We start from the raw sequence: 21,164 nt of genomic DNA, 5'->3' as shown, positions 1-21,164 counted from the left end.
CAGGTCAGAGGGACACTTATACATATATCTTTTGTGAGCTACTCTTGACAGTAGAGTGCTCCACAGTTTGACCATATTCAGTGTAAATATACTCCTACATTTTACCTGTATGTCATACCAATATCTCCACACTCTTTAGTTATGAGGACAACTAATCTATATGGCACACAATGACTTATACTTGATAACGCTATCATCCTAGTAATAGCGTATCATTTAGTTACGAACAAGTTTAAAAACTACACGATAAATCTTCTTTTATCGATTGAAAATAATTCTAAAAAATTTATCATAATATAAAAATTCATAAAAAAAGATGCACAATTTATGATGAAAAATATTAAATAATTTTTATTAATTAATATTTCATATATAATTTATAAATAGCTCAATCATTTACAAACAGACGATTGACTTTAGGACATATTTTCTAACAACTTTCATTTGGACTAAAGCCAATCGAAACAGTATCTAATATCCATCTTCCACTTATGATCATTGAACTTCTTGATTCTGAAGACTTTAGTGAATGGGTCGGCCAAGTTCTCCTTTCCATTGATCTTCTGAAAATTGATGTCACTTCGATCCACGATCTCACGAACAAGATGACAGCGATAGAGGATGTGTTTGGTTCTCTGATGGGACTTGAGTTCTTAGCTTGAGCAATGGTACCAATGCTATCACAATACAAGAGAACTAAATCTTCAACTGTGAAAATCACTCCAAGCTTGCTGATGAACTTCCACAACCAAACAGCTTTCTTGACAGTATCGGATGCCACAATATACTCCATCTCGCAGATGAACTTGGCTATAGTGTGCTGCTTAAAATTTTTTCAATAGATCATCCCACCATTTAAGATAAAAATATATTTTGATACATTTTTGCTATCATCATGATCTGACTGAAAATTAAAATCTATAAATGTCACAAGTTTTAAGTCAGATTCTCTATAAATTAACCATTGATCCTTAGTATTTCTCAAATACTTAAGAATAGTTTTTACAATCTTTCAATGGTTCTCATTCGGATCAGACTAATAGCTGCTCACTATCCCTAATGAGTAGGCAACATCCGATCATGTACATGTCATGACATATATTATAAATCTCACTGTCGAGGTATATGGGATTTTACTTATATGCTCTCTTTCTTGAGGGATTGTTGGATGATCCTTCTTAGAAAGAGAAATTTTATGACCTATCGGAAGATAGCCTTTCTTGAAATTTTTTATATTGAATAATTTCAATATGGTGTCTATATACATAGATTGGGACAAACCAAACAACTTCTTAGGCTATGTTTGGTAGCTGGCAATCTATCCAGATTATCGATAATTTAACATGGGCCCACCATATTACTGCATTTGGTATATTTTTTAAGTGGCAATCTGGATTGCCTTAGCAGTCCATATTACCTCTTAGGAGGTAATCTGAATTACCTTGGAGAGAGATAGCTATCCAAATTATCACATATTTGATAATCTTACAATATTATTTTTGGATAAAAATACCCTCAAAAAATCCTATGATTTTCTTCCTCATGATGGGCAGTGGAAAGAGGAGGGGCCAAAACTGACGTCCTCCTCTACAAATCGAACTAACGATGGTCGAAAACCAGTCGATCGGTGGGCCACCATCGTAGCCCTTATCGAGGGGCTGCAAGGGTAGTGCGAGCGACTGACGGGCGGTGCAGGTGGCTAGGGGGCAGTATAAGGGGCCACAGGGGGTGGGGTGCGGGGGACCGACGGCATGGGTGAGGGTAGCGGTGCGAGTGGGTGAAGGCAATGATGGAAGCGACTGTGGAGGGCACTGGGTGCGGGTTCGTCGGGGGTTAGGGGATGGTGCAGGGGGTGGCGCAGACGGTCGGGGGGCCGAGGGCAGTGCTGGAGGTGCAACTACCAAGGGGCTAGGGGCAGAGCAGTCGGGGGTTAGGGAGCATTATGGTATGCGAGGGAAGAAGAAGGAAGGAAAAAATTAAAAAATTAAAAATAATATATTATATTATATTATATATATATATATTATAATATATAATATATTTTTATTCTTTTATTCTGAAAATTTAAAAATTTTATGCATGGGATGTGATTTTTAATAAATTTGATTTAAGGATATTTTAAAAATTTAATGTTACATTACCAGTAATCTGATTGTCATACCAAACTTATCAATCAAGATTTTCAGTAATTTTACTGCAACATTACCTGCATGTACCAAATACAGTAATCAACATTACTGACAATCTATCCAGATTGCAGATAATCTAGATTACCAGATAATTCAAATTAAGATTGCCTGGCAATGCACCAAATGCAACCTTAAATCTATTTCTATAGATCTACATCCCTAAGATGTAGAATGCTTCTTCCCAATTTTTCATGGAAAATTATGATGACAGCCATACTTTTATTCCCTATAATGTAGGGATGTCATTTTTTATTAAGAGAATGTTATCCACATACAACATAAGAAATATAATTACAGAACTATTAACTCATTTATAAATGTAAGATTCTTCTCTGTTCTTAATGAAGCCATACGTTCTGATCGTCTTACCAAAATGCATATTCTAACTTTGAGATACTTGCTTTAATCCATAATGGATCTCTGAAGCTTGCATACCGTAGATTTATTTGTGGATGTGAATCCTTCAGGTGGTATCATATATACCTCTTCTTCTAGTTCTCCATTTAGAAAAATAATTTTGACATCCATTTATCAGATCTCATAATCCTGGTTTGCCGCTATTACAAGTATAATTCGAATGGACTTGAGCATTGCCACAGGAGAAAATACTCTTCATAGTTAATACCATAACATTGATGATATCTCTTGGCAACCAAACGGACTTTATAAGTCTCCACCTTTCCGTCTGTAGCTTTTTTTCTTTTAAAAATCTACTTACACCCTATAAGTTTTATCCCTTCAAGTAGATCAACAAATGTCCATACATCATTGATCTTCATGGACTCCATTTTGGACTTCATAGCTTCAAGCCACTGATCAAAGTCAGATCTCTATATGACATCTATATAGATGATCGGATCCTCATTATTTTCATCAAGTTCAACAGGATCACCATTTCAAACCAAAAAACTGTAGTATCTATCGACTGATGTGGTACTCTATCGGATCTCCTCAATGATGGATGTACAACAGGCTCAGGATTTGATCCAATCAAATCTAACTCTATAGGTTCACTTATTTGTGTCGGTTCTTTTACCTGTCGAACTTCATCAAGTTCAATCTTAGCGACATTAGTTTCTTCCCCAAGAAACTCCTTTTCTAAAAAAATAGTCCTATGACTGACAAACACCTTTTATTCTTCAATAAGATAGAAGTAATACCCCTTAATTTCTTTTAGATATCTAATAAATAAATATTTATCAGATCAAGATCTGAGTTTATCTGTTTTCCAAAGTTTAACATAAACTGGACACCTCCAAACACTAAGGTGTGAGAGTACTGGCTTACATCCTATCCATATCTCATATGGTATTTTACTTATAGACTTACTCAAAATTTTATTAAATATATAACAAACTGACTCCAGAGCAATCCCCAAAAAGAGATCGACAGACTTGTAAAGCCCATCATGGATCAAACCATATCTAACAAAGTTTGATTCCTCCTTTCTGACATCCTATTATGTTGTGGTGTCCCAAAAGGGGTCCGTTGAGAGAGAATTTCATTCTCTTCTAGATATGTCAGAAACTCACTAGTGAGGTATTCATCTCTTCGATCAAATCGAAGAATATTAATATTCTTTCTAGTTTATTTTTCAACCTCATTATAGAATCATTTGAATATTTCAAATGATTCATATTTATATTTTAAGATAGACGTACCCATACCTAGATAGGTCATCAGTAAACGTAATGAAATAATAATATCCATCTCTGACACTTATGTTCATGGATCCATGTACATCAGTATGTACTAGACTTAGAACTTCACAAGCTCGTTCACCTTTTCTAGTAAAAGGTGACTTGGTCATTTTTTCAAGAAAATAAGACTTATAGATTGGCAATGATTCACAACCATCGACTTTGAGGATTCTCTCTTTAATTAACTTGTTTATCCTCTTCTTGTTAATATGACCTAGCCTACAATGCCAAAAGTAGGCTTCCAAGATATTATCTACTCTAGGGTATTTATTCGATATGTACATTACGCTAACAGGCTGCGATAAAGTATAAATATCATTATTCATTTATCCACATATCACAGCAACACCATTCACAATAATATCATAATGATTATTCTTTATTGAAAATTCATAACCGTTCATGGTCAAAAGGCCTATAGAAATTATATTCAATAAAAAACTAGGACAAAAGTGATAATCACTCAAAATGATAACTTTTAAATTGAAAACAAGCTTGATAATTCCTAAAACTAGAACTGGAATAGATCTTTCATCTCCAACATTCAAGAATCTCTCACCGTCTGCAAAGCTCCTACTGATCTGAAATTCCTTCAACAAATTATAATTATTAATAGGACTACCAATATCTAATATCTACATCACAATATCACAAATAGAGAAGTTACAAGGTGTTATCATATAATTATCTTGAGCAGCAACTGCTTGCTTTTTTATCTTATTCAGCCTATTTGGATCAAGGAAAGCTATGTATTGAGGACAATTCTTTTTTTAGTGATCCAGCTTCTTATAATAAAAGTACTCTGCCTGACTCTGATCAAACGTAGACTTTTTGATCTGACCATGCTTAGACACCTCAACACTCTGCACCTTCTTGTTATTTTTCTTTTTCTTCCCTTTCTTGAAGGGAGGTACCCTGCCAAAGACCCACCAACCACATTCACCATCTCCTTATGGATCTGGTGATCCTTCTCAAAAGGTTGCAGTAATCTCAGTAAACTGTGGTAGTTAACTGCAGGCTTAGTCATTCTACAATGACTAAGAAAGGAGAGGTAGGACTTGAGCAGTGAGTTCAGAATCACATGTTTTCCAAGCTACTCATGCAAGAAAAATCCGAGTTTGCTCAGGCGCTCGATCTGTTCAAACATGTATAGTACATGATCGATGATCGATGCCTCCTCTCTCATTCAAGCATTGAAGACGGCATAACTGATCTTGCACCTCTCAATGTCATCAGGAGTGCTGAAGGACTCATTTAATACTTTAAGCATGTTCTCCAACTGAGCATCCTCAAACTTGCAACTGAACTCATCATTCATCACCACCTGCATGATGCAACATATTGTGGTTCGATCATTGAGTCACTTCTGATAAGTGTCACGGACAGCACCATAAACCTTCGAAGCGGACTCCTCAGGTATTGAATCTGTGAGATTATACAAGATCCACTCGTGTTGCAGGATGACCTTTATTTTTTTATACCAGCTATCGAAATTAGATCCCATCAACTTATCACTATCCAACAGTGATCGGAGTGACAAGATACTAGCCATAACTACATTAAAAAAAAATCATAAGACCTATTAATATATGAATTATTAAAACTTAAAAATTTAGACTTTAGTCTGAAAGTTCTTTCATTTTTTATACGAATTGATATCCTCTACCTCTAATTCGAGGAATTACTTTAATCCCTTAGGAGGTACTAGAATCTACACAGACTGCAAACGGACCCGAGTGTGGCTCAGCCAACTCATATGCATCTATAGGTAGGTTCTTAATCAATTATTTATCTAAATAATTTTTAGTAATTGATTTTGCCCCAGACTTCACTTCAGCAAGCGTGTGGTGCATTCACTGAAAATTTTAATTAGGTCCAACCATTACCATGACCATGCTCAACATATCTAACTAAAGAATAATTAGGTCTGAGTGTGGCTCGACCAACCTAACCACCCATCAGAGAGATATAACTGAGTTAACATATAATGAATGATAATTTCAATAGCAGATAAGCACCAGACGTACGGCGTCTCCAATAATTATTAAACTATTGGACCGACTATCATCCACCTTAATAGGAGGCTATGATCTAGTTATCTCCATAGCTATTTTATTTTCAGGATCTAGAAATTTAGAGAATTTATTTACATATTTATAAAAATAAGAGAAGAGATTGGCCAGCTAATCATAATCCTCCCATTGGCTTCACAAAGCCATCAAGAAAGACTAAAGGCAAGCCAGTCCATAAATACCTAAATCAGTCAAAATTAATTTATCTAGCTAGCATGGATCAACCCGAATCATTAAGTGACCTAACCAAAATTAAATCGACCACATTGGCCAGATAAGTGGAGATCGACAGGAGGGTCCTTGTTTCTTTTCTTAGTTAAACACCAACGTAGTTGGCCAGAAAAGATAGAATCTCAATTAAAAATCCCATTCAATTGCTTTCCTTGGACACTAATCAGTTTATCTATTTCGATTTAATCAGCCTATAGACATGGGTTCAATCACTAAACTAACAATCAAGTCTATTTGATCTAATCAAAGATATAGACTTAACTAACTATAACTATTGTATTTGATCTAGAGTATTCTTGACCTAATCTAAATCAACATTTGGTTAGATTTGATCAACTACTCAATTTAGTTCATTAACTCTTTGATTCTAACCCTAGGTCTAATCCAGTTAAGAGAATTTGATTCAAGCTAACCCATAGCCTCATATTTTATGCAATGTTATTAGATCTTTAAATTCATAATTTTAAATCTAAATAATTCAATCCTTAATTTTTAATTAAGTGTAGAATTAACATGGGTTTAGGTTAGGTTTTGAAATCATTTCACATGTAAATACCTTTGCATCAAATTTTATGCATAAATACTTGGTTCTGAAATTTGAGTTGGCTCACCTCTGGACTGAGTCAACTCATCACAGTAGATCAACTAAGTTCTGAGATATAGTCAACTCACTAAGATGAACAGTAACATTCATTTTCTAGCGATACAACTGAGTCGGCTCAGCAAGAGATTGAACTGACTAACCAAGGTATTGAGTCGACTCAAATAAAACTAAGTTAACTCAGCAGGCAATATAGCAACACATTACAGAATTTTCAAAACATATATTTTTGCATAACTAGCAATAAATCAATCATATATCATTTTCAGATCTAATCTAAACTTATTTATGATTCTAAATTTTACTTTTCATAATTAAAATAATTTTATTCATAATGATTAGGTATTACTTCTTTTCGCACAATGTATCACATACAACAGATCCTAGGATTTTCGGATCTAGGGTTTTGCATAAAAGTAAGTTGTCTTCCTTTCATAGTTCTTCTTCATGAAACATCATAGTAGCCCCTCTATACGTCATAGGAGATCTCATAAAATGAGAAGAGGGGGTCTTTAAATCCTACTTGCTCTTATAACCAAATGGTCTGGTGATGCACAATCCGAGTACTAAGCTACTGAGACATCTAATCTAATATATCAAACATGTAACTGATCAATATCAGATCTGAGCATAAAAACTATTTAGATCTAATCTAAATAATTAGAAATCAGATCTATATATGCATATATATTTATGTCATATCGAATCTAGCCTCTGATACCAATTGATGGAAACATAGGCAGTTTCATGCATGTATTTTTAATTTTTTTAGTGGAAGCAAACTAAATTAAATATTTTAATCTACTATGCATGCATTAGATCAGATCTAAAAACTATCTACTAAGGATCACATGACATGAATAATATGCATAATCTGATTTCTAAGCACTATTGATATCAATATGGGATAGTAGATCATATCTATGATAAACTAGATCATATCTATTTTAAGATCAGATCTCATACCAGAGCATGGATAGTTGATCACTATAATTGTCAACCATAGTAATGGATTATTTCTGATGCTGAGCAGCTGCACAGAGCATCCGACCTCTACAAGATGTCCATACGAAGTCCTGGTGCTGATCGATCTCTCTAGGAGTGCTAGTTTGCATAGAGATTTTTTCGACGGCAGGTTCCTCTTCGGATCTCTCGGACTCTATCGAATCTGAAGATGGATTTAAGAGGATGATGTGGTGGAAGACTATGAAGAGGATAAAAACTCTTTTCGCTTTCATCTCTTTCTGAAACCCTAGAATCAAAACCCTAGGGAACCCACTCAAGAAACTCACGCCTAAGAGAAAATGTATATCCTCTATTACACACACAGAAGGCCTTCCCCACTCTCAGTTTCATGCCCCTACTCAGAATCCTCTTTCAAGGTAAAAGACCAACACATTTTGTCGCACAAAATTGGATCCTTCTTAAGAGTGGCGGTGAGGAGTGGATAGGATAAGATAATGATAGGTTTAGTTAGAATCAAATTCAAACAAAGCTTCATCCAAGTCGAATTCAAATTAGATTCTAAGTTAGTTTAAACCAAGCTCCTATCCAAATGGGCGATGAGAAGGGGCAAGAAATCTTCTATTTAGCATGAAGAACATCACACAAAATCTGAATTTTGCATGAACAAGATGGGCGTGGATAAGGTGGTTGGCGCTAGGGTTTGACTTCAATCCAATTGGACTTCCATTTGTTCCAATCCAAATCAAAATTGGTTTGACACAAATGAAAGGTTAAATCTAATCCTATCAGGCACCTAATTACCTCAATTAAAACCTAATTCAATTAAAATTAATCAAACCTAAGTCCTGATCAAATAAAAAATCAATCATCCTTAGCGATTAGATCATCTCATAACCTAATCAGGTCAAACCTAATTAAATCTAATTTAACTAGACTTTTCCAAATTTAATTGCTCAATCAAATTGAGCTAATCAATAATCTAATTACTAATTAATTCTTCTATAATTTACTAATCCTTAGCAAATTATTTCATCACAACTTTGCAAAAAGTTAACCATCAATCAAATTGACGATTATACCCTTGAATAATTTTCAATCGTTGATCAGCTATCTGATCAGATAGAAACTTCTAATGTGTGTGATCACATAAGTTCGAACCTAAATTGATAGCATAAAAAAAAATTTATACTAGTCGAAGTGGCCATCTAGCAATGGTACCCGACGTCTGGATAGGCTGAATGATTACAAAGTAATATTTAAGAATCTTGATATATAGTTACCATATAATTCATTTCTTTGACCCTCAATGCACAGGATGACTTTAGAGTTAAACTATTAACTCTTAATCAGTATATCCAAATATATCTCAACCTTATAAATCTTGAACTTCTCACAAGGACTATCCTGGCCAACGTTTGACTGAATTGAAACATAATATAGCACTATCTCCTGAAACCAGGAGCGATCAATTTTATCTTAACTCACACACCAACTTTGCAAGTACTTAACTGTGTCCAAAAATTTTCTGTCACTGAATTAAAAATTCAGATAGTCTGATACTAAAGCACAGTGAGTTACTTGTAAGTCATCGTGGTGATCTCAGATTAGAGGGATATTTATATACATATCCTTCGTGAGCTATTCTTGACAGCAGAGTGCTCTGCAGTTTGATCCCATTCAGTATAAATATACTCCTATATTTTATCTGTATGCCATACCAGTATTTCACACTCCTTGGTTACGAGGATAACCAACCCATGTGGCATACAATGATCTATACTTGATAAACACCATCGTCCTAGTAATAGCATATCATTTGATCACGAATAAGTTTAAAAACTACACGATAAATCCTCCATTATCGATTAGAAGTAGTTCTAAAATTTCATCATAACACAGGAGTTCATTAAAGAAAATACATAATTTATGATGAAAAATATCAAATAATTTTATTAATTAATAATTTATATATAATTTATAAATAGCTCAATCAGTTACAAACAAACAATTAGCTTTAAAATATATTTTCTAACAAAATATAGGTGCATTAAGGAGTACAAGGCTTCGACAGATTTTGAGGATGAGCTCATCAAGACATCTTCGGCTGTCTTCATCTAAAAATTCTAAGACTACAAAGTACATCTGCAGTGGATGAACTTGAAGCTGGATTTAGATGCCTTCATCTCGAAAATAGTGACGAAGAAGTCATGGTGTTTTTCTGGAATGAAGACTAGGTCCTCCTCCTTTTTGTACTTATTTCTATGCCTTCTTTTTGGCATCATTCTGTAAATATTTTTTTGTTAATGAAAATACATCTTTATTATATTTACCTTTCAAGTGAAGTGTCTTGCTTCCTTATGATCTTTTTACTGATTAGCTTTCATCACGATCAAGGTCTCGAATGGTTCGAATGGGTCAATCGAGTCAGTTTTCGTGCCCAATCCAAGATCTCCCCTGACCTTACCTATGGTGCTTGCTTCGTCAATAATGGCAAGTGAGCTTTTGAAAATTGTAGACTCATTTACACATCAAGCGCTGAATGTTGATGGATGCTGCATCACCTTCTATGGATGAAAAAAGATGATCCATCTCGAAAGTTGCACAGCAAGAAATCTATTTGATCTAGAGACTTGATGGGGCTTTGCCTTTAATACTAGTACCATCTGATAAGGATAGGATGTTGGAAAGGACTTTTGGTGCTCCCTTCTCTAGGGGGTGCAGTCTCTGAGGCTTTATGAGTGGTGACACTTGTTATATAATCAGTGAGACATTTGAATGTGCTCAAACTCTTCTCCACTTTATAAATAGGGGCACTGTTGCTCAAGGACAATCTTGCCATGGTCATCTTTCAGAATGTCATGGTGGCATCATCTCATTCAGTGTCAAAAGGGCACCAGAGTTTTCCTCCATCTAGGGGAGTCCTCTTCTGATCGGTTGTAGAGTGCTTCAAGGGATGCACCGGTGAGCTTTCTACCTTAGCATGAGAGATATTGGAAAGTTCTACTGCTTTGACCGTAGGACCGCGACGGCGGTCGTCTAGGGGCTACTAATGCATTGTCCTATATAGAAAGGCTTTTGACCTTTCTAAGAAGCCACCTTTTGCCTCCCCCAATGTGGCCTCCTAACCCCTCAGAAGAATATCCTGGAGATGGAGGGGTTTCCGAAGGAAAATCGATCATGCCATCATCGATATCCTTTAGAGGGGACCAGTGATCATCGAAAAAGGGCTCCACTTTGTGTGGATCACCGAGGATAGTGTTGAGGATGTCGTTTGAGCTTGTACCTTGTATCTTCTTTTTCTTTATTGTAATGAGCTTTGCTCGAACTAGATTAATTTATAATAGAATTTTTTGAAATGTGCATGAATCTTTTTGAATGAAGTATCTCTTTTGTTAATATCTTCTTCATGTATCTTCCAAGGTTTCTTCTTCTTTTAGTTGGGATCTTAGGTGGGTGTGATCCTCTGCAATCGTCGTCGCTGGCTTTTGCTGGTAGTATGGGGTCTCCAAGAAATCAAATCCTATTGGCTTTAGTGGGCCATGTGTCGACTTCAATAGGCCATATGAGGTCCTCAGAGGGTTAGCCTCAGTGAGCTTCAGTGAGCCATATCGGCTACAATAGATCGAGTGGGGTCCTTGGAGGGCTAACCTCATTGGCTTCAATGGGCTATGTCGGCTAGAGTGGGCTATGTCAGCTATAATAGGCCAAGTGGAGTTTTTGGAGGGTTAGCTTCAGTTGACTTCAATAAACCATGTCGGCTATAGTGGACCAAGTGGGGTCCCCGGAGAGTTAGCTCTAACTGACTTCAGTGGGCTAAGTGGGATCTCTCGAGGGTTAGTCCCAGTTAGCTACAGTGGACCATGTCGATTATAGTGGGTTGAGTGGAGCCCTCGAAGGGCTAGCTCCAGTTGGCTTCAGTATACCATATCGACTATAATGAGCCGTGTTAGTTACAGTGGCCATGTTGGCTATAGTGGGTCGAGTGGAGTCTCCAAGAGTTAGCCCTGATTGGCTTCAGTGGGACATGTTGGCTATAGTGGGCCATGTTGGCTATAATAGGCCGAGTGGGGTCCCTGGAGGTTAGTCCTATTTGGCTTCAGTGGGCTATGTCGACTGTAGTGGGTCAAGTGGGATCTCCAGAGGGTTAGCCCTTCATCTTCGTTGTGGTGGCCTCCACTTCAACCTACCTGTGGACAAGGAGCACCATGTGGCTTGATGGGGTAAGGCATCGGCTTGGATGTCTTCAGGTCATTGCATTAGTGGGACCTCTAGTTTTGGGAAGCCTCGAAGAGTTTTTCATCTTTTCTTGGATGCCAAGCCACCTTCAGTTCCCAAGCCTCAGGAGGTTCGAGGCTTCGTCCGCATGAGGGGTCCAACAAAGAACCCAATTTTCTTGATTGGATTGTCACGAGCCCTATGAGCTTTTCGCAATTGCCTCGGAGGCACTGTCGCTACGGTCGGCCTCGTTCGACTCTGCCTCAATTCTATCCTTGCCTCTCTTGGGTTGGTTGGTAGTTTTATCCTTCAGAGAACATTACAAAATAAGATGTTAGTGAACTTTTTATTTTAAACTAAAGTTGTATTTACATTATGGTGGGACATCATCGGCAGCATGGCAATGGTGCCATGACAAGGAATGTACTTCCCTCAAAGATTAGAAAAGAAAATGATGCCCCCTGGACACTATCTCTTATTCTTCCATAATCTAGTCTCCTGCCCCCCATGCCGGTAGCAGAGGTGAAGATGGTGTTGATGATGCTGATAGTCGATCGGTTGCCATTGTTTTCTTCATCGGGGGTTAATTTTGCTGCTCTCGAATGTACTTGTTGAGGTAATCTCTCGAGATCAGGATCTTGATCTCGTCTTTGAGTTGGTAGCATTCTTCGATATCATGATCTTGATCACGATGAAAGCAGCAGTACCTCTCTTGCTTCTCCTTTCAGGAGGAGACTTCATCAGCTTGGGCCACTACAAATACCTTTGATCCTCGATCGCCATTAGGATCTAAGATTGGAGGACAGACAATGAGGTGTAGCTATTGAATCGACGAGATGGACTCTTGGATCTATAGCTCTTGGGTGGTCGAAAGACTCCTTTTCGGCTCAAGGCACTTGAGAATCTTTCCGACCCTTCTTCTTATCGAAGGTTTTCTTTCCTTCTTTTTACTTGCACACTATCCAAGCTTCTTTCACCTGGATGTACTTTCAGACTCGGACTAGCAAATCAATGTAATCCCTCGAAAAATTCTTATTAAGGGAGAAGATGAGGTGCTCATTTCATAGCCCTTTATTGAGCACCAACTTTGCCATCGACTCGTCGAGGTTACATACCTTGAGTGTGGCGGCATTAAATCATGTGACATAGTCGCACAGCTACTCACCCTTCTTTTGTCAGAGAGATAAGAGGCTGTTGGAGTTTCTTGGTTGAGCTCGACTACTATCAAAATGGGCAATGAATAGCCTATCGAGCTGCTCGAACGAATAGATGGACCCAAGCTGGAGTCCTAAATACCATGCCCACGCCAACTCTCTAAGGGTGGTTGGGAAGGCGAGGCAAAGGAGGATGCCTGAGACACTCTACAACATCATGAGGGTTCTGTAATCCTACAGATGATTAAGGGATCCGTGAAACCATCATACAGCTCCAACTGAGGTATTTGAACTAACTCGAGATCGGTTCACCCAAAATAGTCTGGGAGAATGATGGTTAAGAATTAAAGCTGAGGCCATCATTGCTCTAGTGAGATCCACTCTGGATTTCACAAAGACGATGCTCAATGTCTTAAATTCTCTTCTTGAGCTCTCTTCCTGCTGAGATCTCTCGGGTTTAGAGGAGTAGGTAGAGCCAAATCATCGGAAGAGGAAGAGCTCCTCAAGTGTGCCTTCTCCCTTATGCTCTGATAGGAGAAGGAGCGAGCTGCGAAGGTAGGGAATGATAGATGTGCTATTGGGAGGTAGATTTCAGGCTTTGGGAGTGAGATGCCAATCGCGACGAGAGAGAGCACTTAGGGGTTTGGCTCACGCACTGTTGTTGCTACTCCGTCACTTGTTGGAGTTGTTGTATAGTGCCGATCATGTCTGGATCTTGTGAGCCAAGGTATCAAACGGCAGTGGATCTATCATGACCAGAGGTTGCACCACAATAAACCCATGGGTAGTGCTACTCCTGCTGTGACGGATGGATTGCTAGAGGGAAGCGACGAAATTCTGTGCTCTCATTTGCACTATGTTCTCTTTCTCTCTCAAAAAAAGACTGGACCCCTTCTTTAATACCAATCTATGCCACAAAACTCTAGAAAAGTGTTGATGTGACTGGAGCTGGACATCGTCCGACATCTAAGATGTTGTCAAAGATTTAGGATGCCAAAAAAAACTTACAAGAAAATCCGTACTTGTCAAGGGTATTCTAATGAAAGACCCTCTGATGCTTAAGTTAGTCGAAACTTAAAACAACAAAAAAAGATAAATAAAAAAAGATGGTGTTGGAGAACATAACTCCTCTCATCTTTTGTTTCGCTTTTCCAAATTAGTTTGTCCTTATTTGAGAATCTCCATCGTACCTTTTTATATGAAGACCGAGCCACAAACTATTAGCCGGAATCTATAAATTTGTTAGGCTTAATTCTCTTAACCGTTAGACAACACCCTAGTCATTCACATTAAAGAAAAATCTTTCCACTGATCTACAAGCTCTCTCTAGGTGATTGACAGAGTTGGTGATTGGAATAAGCGCAAAATCTAACCCACATATGATGTGGCTTCACTAAGTTGCTCTAAATGCTCGTTATGGGAACGGTTAATTCCCCCAATCAACGAGTCACTTTCCCAACAGAACCTACTCTCATGTATAGCGACAAATCCGTAAGTTGCACCAAACCCATCATGCCACATGGCAAGAATGCACATAAGAGAGCCTCTAACATTACTGTCTTAATTATTAACTTCTCCACAGGATAGGACTGATACATGATAACTTTCTTCTCCTAATTGAACCTAAATTTTCCATATGTATATCTTGCCTTCGCAATGAAGATAAACAATAATAATCTTGCTATAAGCGAGGCATTAATTTTTCAGTTATTTTCCAAGAACAAGTTAGCAATCTTCTTTTATTAAAGAACTAGAAAGAAAAACAAGCTGAAATGAAGTTGAGGGCAAATTTAAACATAAGTCACCAGCATCCAATGATCCAACACTTATACTTTACCAACTAAGCTAGTTGGCACCTCGAACCAATCTAAAACCTTGCAAATGCAAAAGAACAATGTCACACACAAGTTCAGATAATTGTCAGTAGATTAGATCTCTTTCAGTAAGAATGCCCTTCTAGCAACCTTTGAAAACAAAGCAATTTTAAATGAGATGAACTGGAGGTGCTCTCATAACATGATCTTTTTGATGTAGTTCTCATAACATTGTCTAGAATTGTATAGTTAGAGTTCTAGATCTTGTTCCGGTTTTTGTGATAAGTTATCTAAATGATTGTAAGCTTGCAGTAGAAATCACTAGATACCTAAACTAGGTCCACAATCTGTAACAGGAATTATCCAGAGTATATATGAATTGTCTTTACTTCAGAAAACTTCTACATATACAATTAACATACATAGTCTGCTTTACCTATCGGCTATAGAGAACTGTATATCAGAACAATACAAGATTGTGCGTTGACAACTCAACCACTCAAAAAGTTTCTAACATATTCTGTCAACAGACACTGGATCCCCTCATCCAACCAAAACAGATTTTAATGCTACTTCAGCAACAAGTTCATCCATTCCTCCTCCCAACGTAGGCAAAGCAAGTTGGCGATCTCCGATGACAGAGTTATTACACATGGTGGGTTTTTTCTTTCCTTTTTCCAAATCCTATCTGCGAAGTAGCCATTAAATGCCATCAACTGTCTTTTTTGCATGAGTTGCCACCAAAATACTTGCGAAGCTATTCTTTTAAGTCTTCAAGATATGATGCAGGAATTTCTGAGGGAGAAAGCAACATTGATGCACATTTGAACTGCTCAGAAAAGCAGATAGGATTTAGAAAAAATAAAATACATTGCAAGACTACAAGAAGAAATAAACAGGGAAAATAAGCCACATGGAAGTATAATATCTTACCCTGTGCTGCTTGTATTTCTCCCTTATAGCTGTCAAAGATGACCATTTCCTGTTCAGCTGCAAATCATGAATTGCACAAACACAATCTTTAAGCTCAGAAGGTTTATAACCTGTCTGTTGTTGCAGTGGTAGGCTCTGGAAAAACAAAAGACCAATAAGCAATGCAAATACAACGAACTCATTTTAGTGAAAAATACAATAATTGAGTAATACACTTACCCAAGGATGAACCTTTGGATTGATGGTGAATCTTGCAAGAAAGACAGCAGAAGCAGCGATAACTGATGGCAAAAACCGAACACAGCTGTAGTCTACCAAACTTAATTCAGCAAGGTAATTGCTCAAGAACTCCAGTTGGAGATTTGGATACTGCAAAATGCTCCAAACTTATTCATCCAGTATCCAATCTGGAAGAAAAGTCTAGCACATGATTAAATGTTCCAAATTAGCATTAAAAGAGACATTAGACCAGCTTACATTTCCATCTCCTTGCCCAGCCTTTGTGAATCTCCTGCAGAGAATGAATTAATAACTCAAATTAGCTCAATACGAGATGTCACAAAAAAGCAATTATAGTACCATTCTTAAATCCAAAGTCCAGATAAAACATCAGGACAAGACAATGGATCCAAAATCGTGTTTTTTTTTTCTTTCAATGCTTGTGTTCATTGTCATCATAAAACAAGACTTATCAAGAGTAATACTGAAAGCAAAAGATAAAGTAAGATTCGTAGCTTAAACACATACTAAGAAAGGTTTTTATGGTGGGATTGCCCATCTCAAAGTTGAGAAACTTCAGTATGTCACTCTCCATCTTTACCACCTACACCCAGATACAGATAAAGCAACGTCACTCTGAAGATCTCAACCCCAGCAACAAAGGTAACATAAAGGAGAGCCAAGAGAGAGGAAAAATTACCTCTTGTTTTGTGTAAGTGTTATCAGTAATGTAACAAAAATCTTCCACATGGGGAGGACTAATCTCTTCATATTTCCTGCATCCCAAAATAAAAACCCACATCAATGAATCAATCAAACAGCAGAAAAGAATCAATTGGAGACAAAATTAGGAGGAAGAAAAACCAACACTTACGAGGCAATAAGCATGCAGGAAACACCAAGAAGTTGTAATTTCTGCCTACTTAGAGCATTGTACGAGAGAAATCGATCAATGTATGACACTGTGAGATAAAGAGTGTCCGAGAAAAGCTTGTACTCCTCCGCCACCTCGACCAGCCAATCCACCAGAATCCCTCTCATGTTGGCAGTTACATCCTTCTGGACCGTTTCAATGAAATTAACCAGCGGCCTCCTCTTCGACTCCACCTAAAATAATCCCAGAAGACAAGTCAAAACTCCCGCTCTAATCAAATGAACACAACCAAAATCTCAAGAATCTGCAATCCAAATCCTTTACCTCCATGGAGCGGAGGTACTGGTAGATATCCGGAGCATAAAAGGCGCACATTTGCGGGTCTTCGGCCTCGGAATGGACCTCTTCGGCTGCGGAAACATCCAAAAGAGGAACCTTTCGAGCCTCTCCCTCCTTCTTGGCCCGGGATCTGGTTCTGGGCTTGGAAGGAGGAGGGGTTTCGAGACCGGAGGCGGCGTTGGAGTTGTTTTTGAGCTCGCCCAGGACCTTGCGCTTCCTCCTCTTGGCCGGGGGCTGGCCGCGTGGGAGAGACTGGCGGGCGGAAGCCGCTGCAGAGGCGCCCCTCTTTCTCGCCGCCGCCGCGCGAGTGAGGCGGATGCTGTTCTCCTTGTCCTCCATGACCACCGTCCTGGTACCTCCGCTGCTCCTTTAGGGTTAGGGTTAGATTTAGAGGAAGAGGAGAGGGAGAGATGGGAGGGAGGGGAGAGAGATGGGAGTGGGTTCGATGAGAAGGTAAGAGGGGTTGGGGATTTAGAGGGAGGGTTGGGAGGGCGCCATTGGCTTTGGATTTCGAAGGGAAATTTGGAAGCGGGATTCGTCGAAGGATTGGGGTTTCGGCATTGAGGATTTTTCAGTTTGGTTTCTGTGGGATTTTTGGGGGGAATGTTTGATTCGGCTGAGCGTTCGAAAGTTTGAAAGAAACGGGTCTGGTTTTCGTTTTGGGATTTCTTCTCCCTCCGGATCCAAAAGCGCCGAAATCCGAAATCCATATGGGTTAGGCGGGCGGGCCGATAGGGTAAAAATTTGGATGTAGCCGATGCGGCGGTTCATAACGCTAGACATGTATGAGCCAAAAACAAAGGAAAAGCCTAGTCAAAAAAATAAAAATAAAAATAAAAACAAAAACAAAAATAAAAAAAACAAAATCTCAATTTGATGATCCATGCTCACAACTAGTGTAACCAATCTCTGCAATCATATTGCAAACCAATTAGAGAAAGCTGCCACCCAAGAGAGTGCAAATGTGGGAGAGAGGGAGGCTGGGAACACAGTAGGATTTGAAAGGGCCATTTCCTTCACGGTTAATAAAAGAACCTTTAAATCTATTAGGAATGTACATTGCTTATATATCAAGAATATACAAAATATTAGGAATATACATTGTCTAGAATATTTTTACAATGGCATGTTACAGAATATTAGGAATGTACATTGTCTAGAATATTGTCTAGAATATTTTATAATTACTATGGCATGTTTTTGAATTAGAAGATCACGTGACTGATACCATGATCTCTCCAATTTCCTGCCTGTTTTCTCTTCTTCATCTCTATATATGGATGTACATATCATAGTAAAATATAAGAGAAAAATATATCTTCTCCACTTTTTTTTTTATGTTTCTCCTCCTTTTCCTGTATCTCTCAGGCTTTTTTTTTTACATGGTATCAGAGCAGGGTCGCCATTGATCCAAGTCTTTTCCTCGATTAAGCGCTTACAGCAGGTTGTTGCTGAAGCATCCTCTTGCACGTAGCTGGAGGCAGATAGTTGCTACATCTTGTCCTCATCAACATGTCCGATCAAATCGATCAGAGCACCACAATCGAATCTATGGTGGATGGTTCGTCATCGACCTTAAATGCTGCGCATGATCCGGCATCTCCCTATTTCATCTCACCTTCAGAGAATCCTGGGAATGCCCTTGTGACATCTCTACTCAAGGGACCGAACTATCTGCATGGCGAAGGGCCATTATCACTGCTCTTCGAGCCAAACGAAAAATTCGGTTCGTTGATGGAACACTTGCACGATCTATAGATGGATCGCGGGATCATTTTCTCTGGGATACATGCAATTCAATGATGATGTCATGGATCTACAATTCTGTTGTACCAGAAATCTATGATAGCATCTCTTTTTTTGAAAGTGCTCGAGATATTTGGGTCGATCTTGAGGAAAGATACTCTCAAGGTAATGCTCCTCGCATTCATGAGTTAAAGACTCAAATCTGGAGTTTCAGGCAAGGCAATGATATGACTATTGCCGCTTATTATGCCCATCTTCGTGGCTTGTGGGAGGAACTTACGGCTTATTCCAAGGTGCGACTTGTTCGTGTGGAGCCACTAGAGAGATCCAAGTTGAGAAAGAAGAAGAGATACTACATCAGTTTCTTTTTGGTCTCAAGGACTCCTACGACACGTTGCGAGATCAGCTGCTGTCCATGGAGCCATTACCAACAGTTAATAAGGCATATGCCTTATTGATTTGAGGTGAAAAGCAGAAGGAAGTCGTCGCTGTTCGAACTTCTCAACCCGAAGCCGCGGCTCTCGCTGTTAAGCCCATGACAGAAAGGGCGAATAAAGAGATCGGCTCCAAGAAAAGGAATAAAAAATATTTTCGATGCGACTACTGCAAGAAGACAGGACATATCCGTGATAGATGCTTCGAGCTAATCGGGTACCCATCTGGATGGCAATCCAAAGATCGAGTTAAGGGTAGAGGCAATGGAGCCGAGACCGATAGTCAGCACCAAGGAGGGGTTGCCGTGAATGCTACTACACCATTGAATACAGACAGAATCTCTCTAATACCGGGTCTTTCTCCTACACAATATCAGCAACTTATTTCCTTTCTTAGACAAGATAAGACTCAAAGTGTCATAAATTTTGTTGGTAAGACCTCTCTTGATTCTTTTCATCATTCTTGGATCCTTGATAGTGGTGCTTCCGAACACTTAATATTTGTAAGTCCTTTCTTCATGATATTGAACCTCTTGACAATGCACTCCCAGTTACTTTACCTAATGGAGTCAATATGCCTGTACATTCATATGGTGATGTTACTTTGACCAATGATATTACCTTGCATCGTACTTTATATGCTCCTAATTTTACTTGCAATCTTGTTTCAGTAAGCAAACTTGCTCGAGAACTTAATTGTGCTGATCTCTTCTTTCCCACATTTTGTGCTCTACAGGACCTTGCCACGAGGAAGTTGATTGGATTGGATGAACTCCGAGATGATCTTTACTACTTCAAAGGCTTGGCAATACGTCCTGCACGGACAAATAAAGTCAATGTTTCGATTAATCTCTGGCATGCTCGGTTAGGACATTGCTCTTACAAGCATTTGAAACTTGTTCCTTTTCTTTCAAATACTTCTTTTGATTCCATAAATAATTGTTGTGACATTTGCTATCGTGCAAAACAGACAAGAAAGCTTTTTTCTTGAGCATTAATAAATCTGCTTCACCATTTAATTTAGTTCATATTGATATATGGGGACCATATCGCACCCCATCACACACGGGAGCTCATTTCTTTCTCACCATTGTTGATGATTGCATAAGGGCTACTTGGATTTATCTATTACAAAGAAAATCCGAGGCATACCAATGCTTTGTTAATTTTCATGCTATGATCAAAAATCATTTTGATGCCAACATTAAACACATACGTAGTGATAACGCTCAAGAGTTTATAGCCGGACCATTGAAATCACATCTTCTAGAACATGGGATTATATCACAAACTTCTTGTGTTGGGACACCAGAACAAAATGGGGTGAGCGTAAACATCGACATCTATTAAATGTTGCCCGTGCTCTAAGATTTCAAGCCAACTTGCCTGTGTCATTTTGGAGAGAATGTGTTTTGATTGCCGCCTATTTAATTAACTTGACACCTACACCAAAATTGAATGGCAAGAGTCCCTACGAACTCTTATTTCATAAACCACTCACCTATGATCATCTGAGAGTTTTTGGTAGCCTTTGTTATGTGCATGAGATATCCAGTGATAAATTTCAACCTCATTCTCGTGCTGTGTGTTCGTTGGATACCCTCTTGGTCAAAAGGGCTATCGTGTATATAACCTTGAAACTCATGAAATATTTACTTCACGTGATGTTATCTTTCA

General features: G+C 38.4%; 1 protein-coding gene across 1 annotated transcript; it reads right to left on the bottom strand.

The window, feature by feature from the left end:
- Positions 1 to 15,699: 15,699 nt before the first annotated feature.
- On the bottom strand, positions 15,700 to 17,912 carry LOC140853332 (cyclin-A3-1-like). The gene is made up of 8 exons (XM_073247835.1): positions 17,293 to 17,912; positions 16,969 to 17,201; positions 16,795 to 16,870; positions 16,619 to 16,698; positions 16,353 to 16,383; positions 16,095 to 16,244; positions 15,876 to 16,010; positions 15,700 to 15,771 (listed from the first exon to the last, which is right to left on the bottom strand). The coding sequence occupies exons 1-8, from the start codon at positions 17,644 to 17,646 to the stop codon at positions 15,700 to 15,702; spliced, it is 1,131 nt and encodes a 376-aa protein (XP_073103936.1). The 5' UTR covers positions 17,647 to 17,912.
- Between the last annotated feature and the right edge of the window lie 3,252 nt (positions 17,913 to 21,164).

The sequence above is a fragment of the Elaeis guineensis genome, chromosome 13, assembly GCF_000442705.2.
Source record: "Elaeis guineensis isolate ETL-2024a chromosome 13, EG11, whole genome shotgun sequence".
Classification (NCBI taxonomy): Eukaryota; Viridiplantae; Streptophyta; class Magnoliopsida; order Arecales; family Arecaceae; genus Elaeis; species Elaeis guineensis.
Note: the sequence above shows the minus strand (reverse complement) of the source record. Positions and strands in the feature narration are given on the sequence as shown.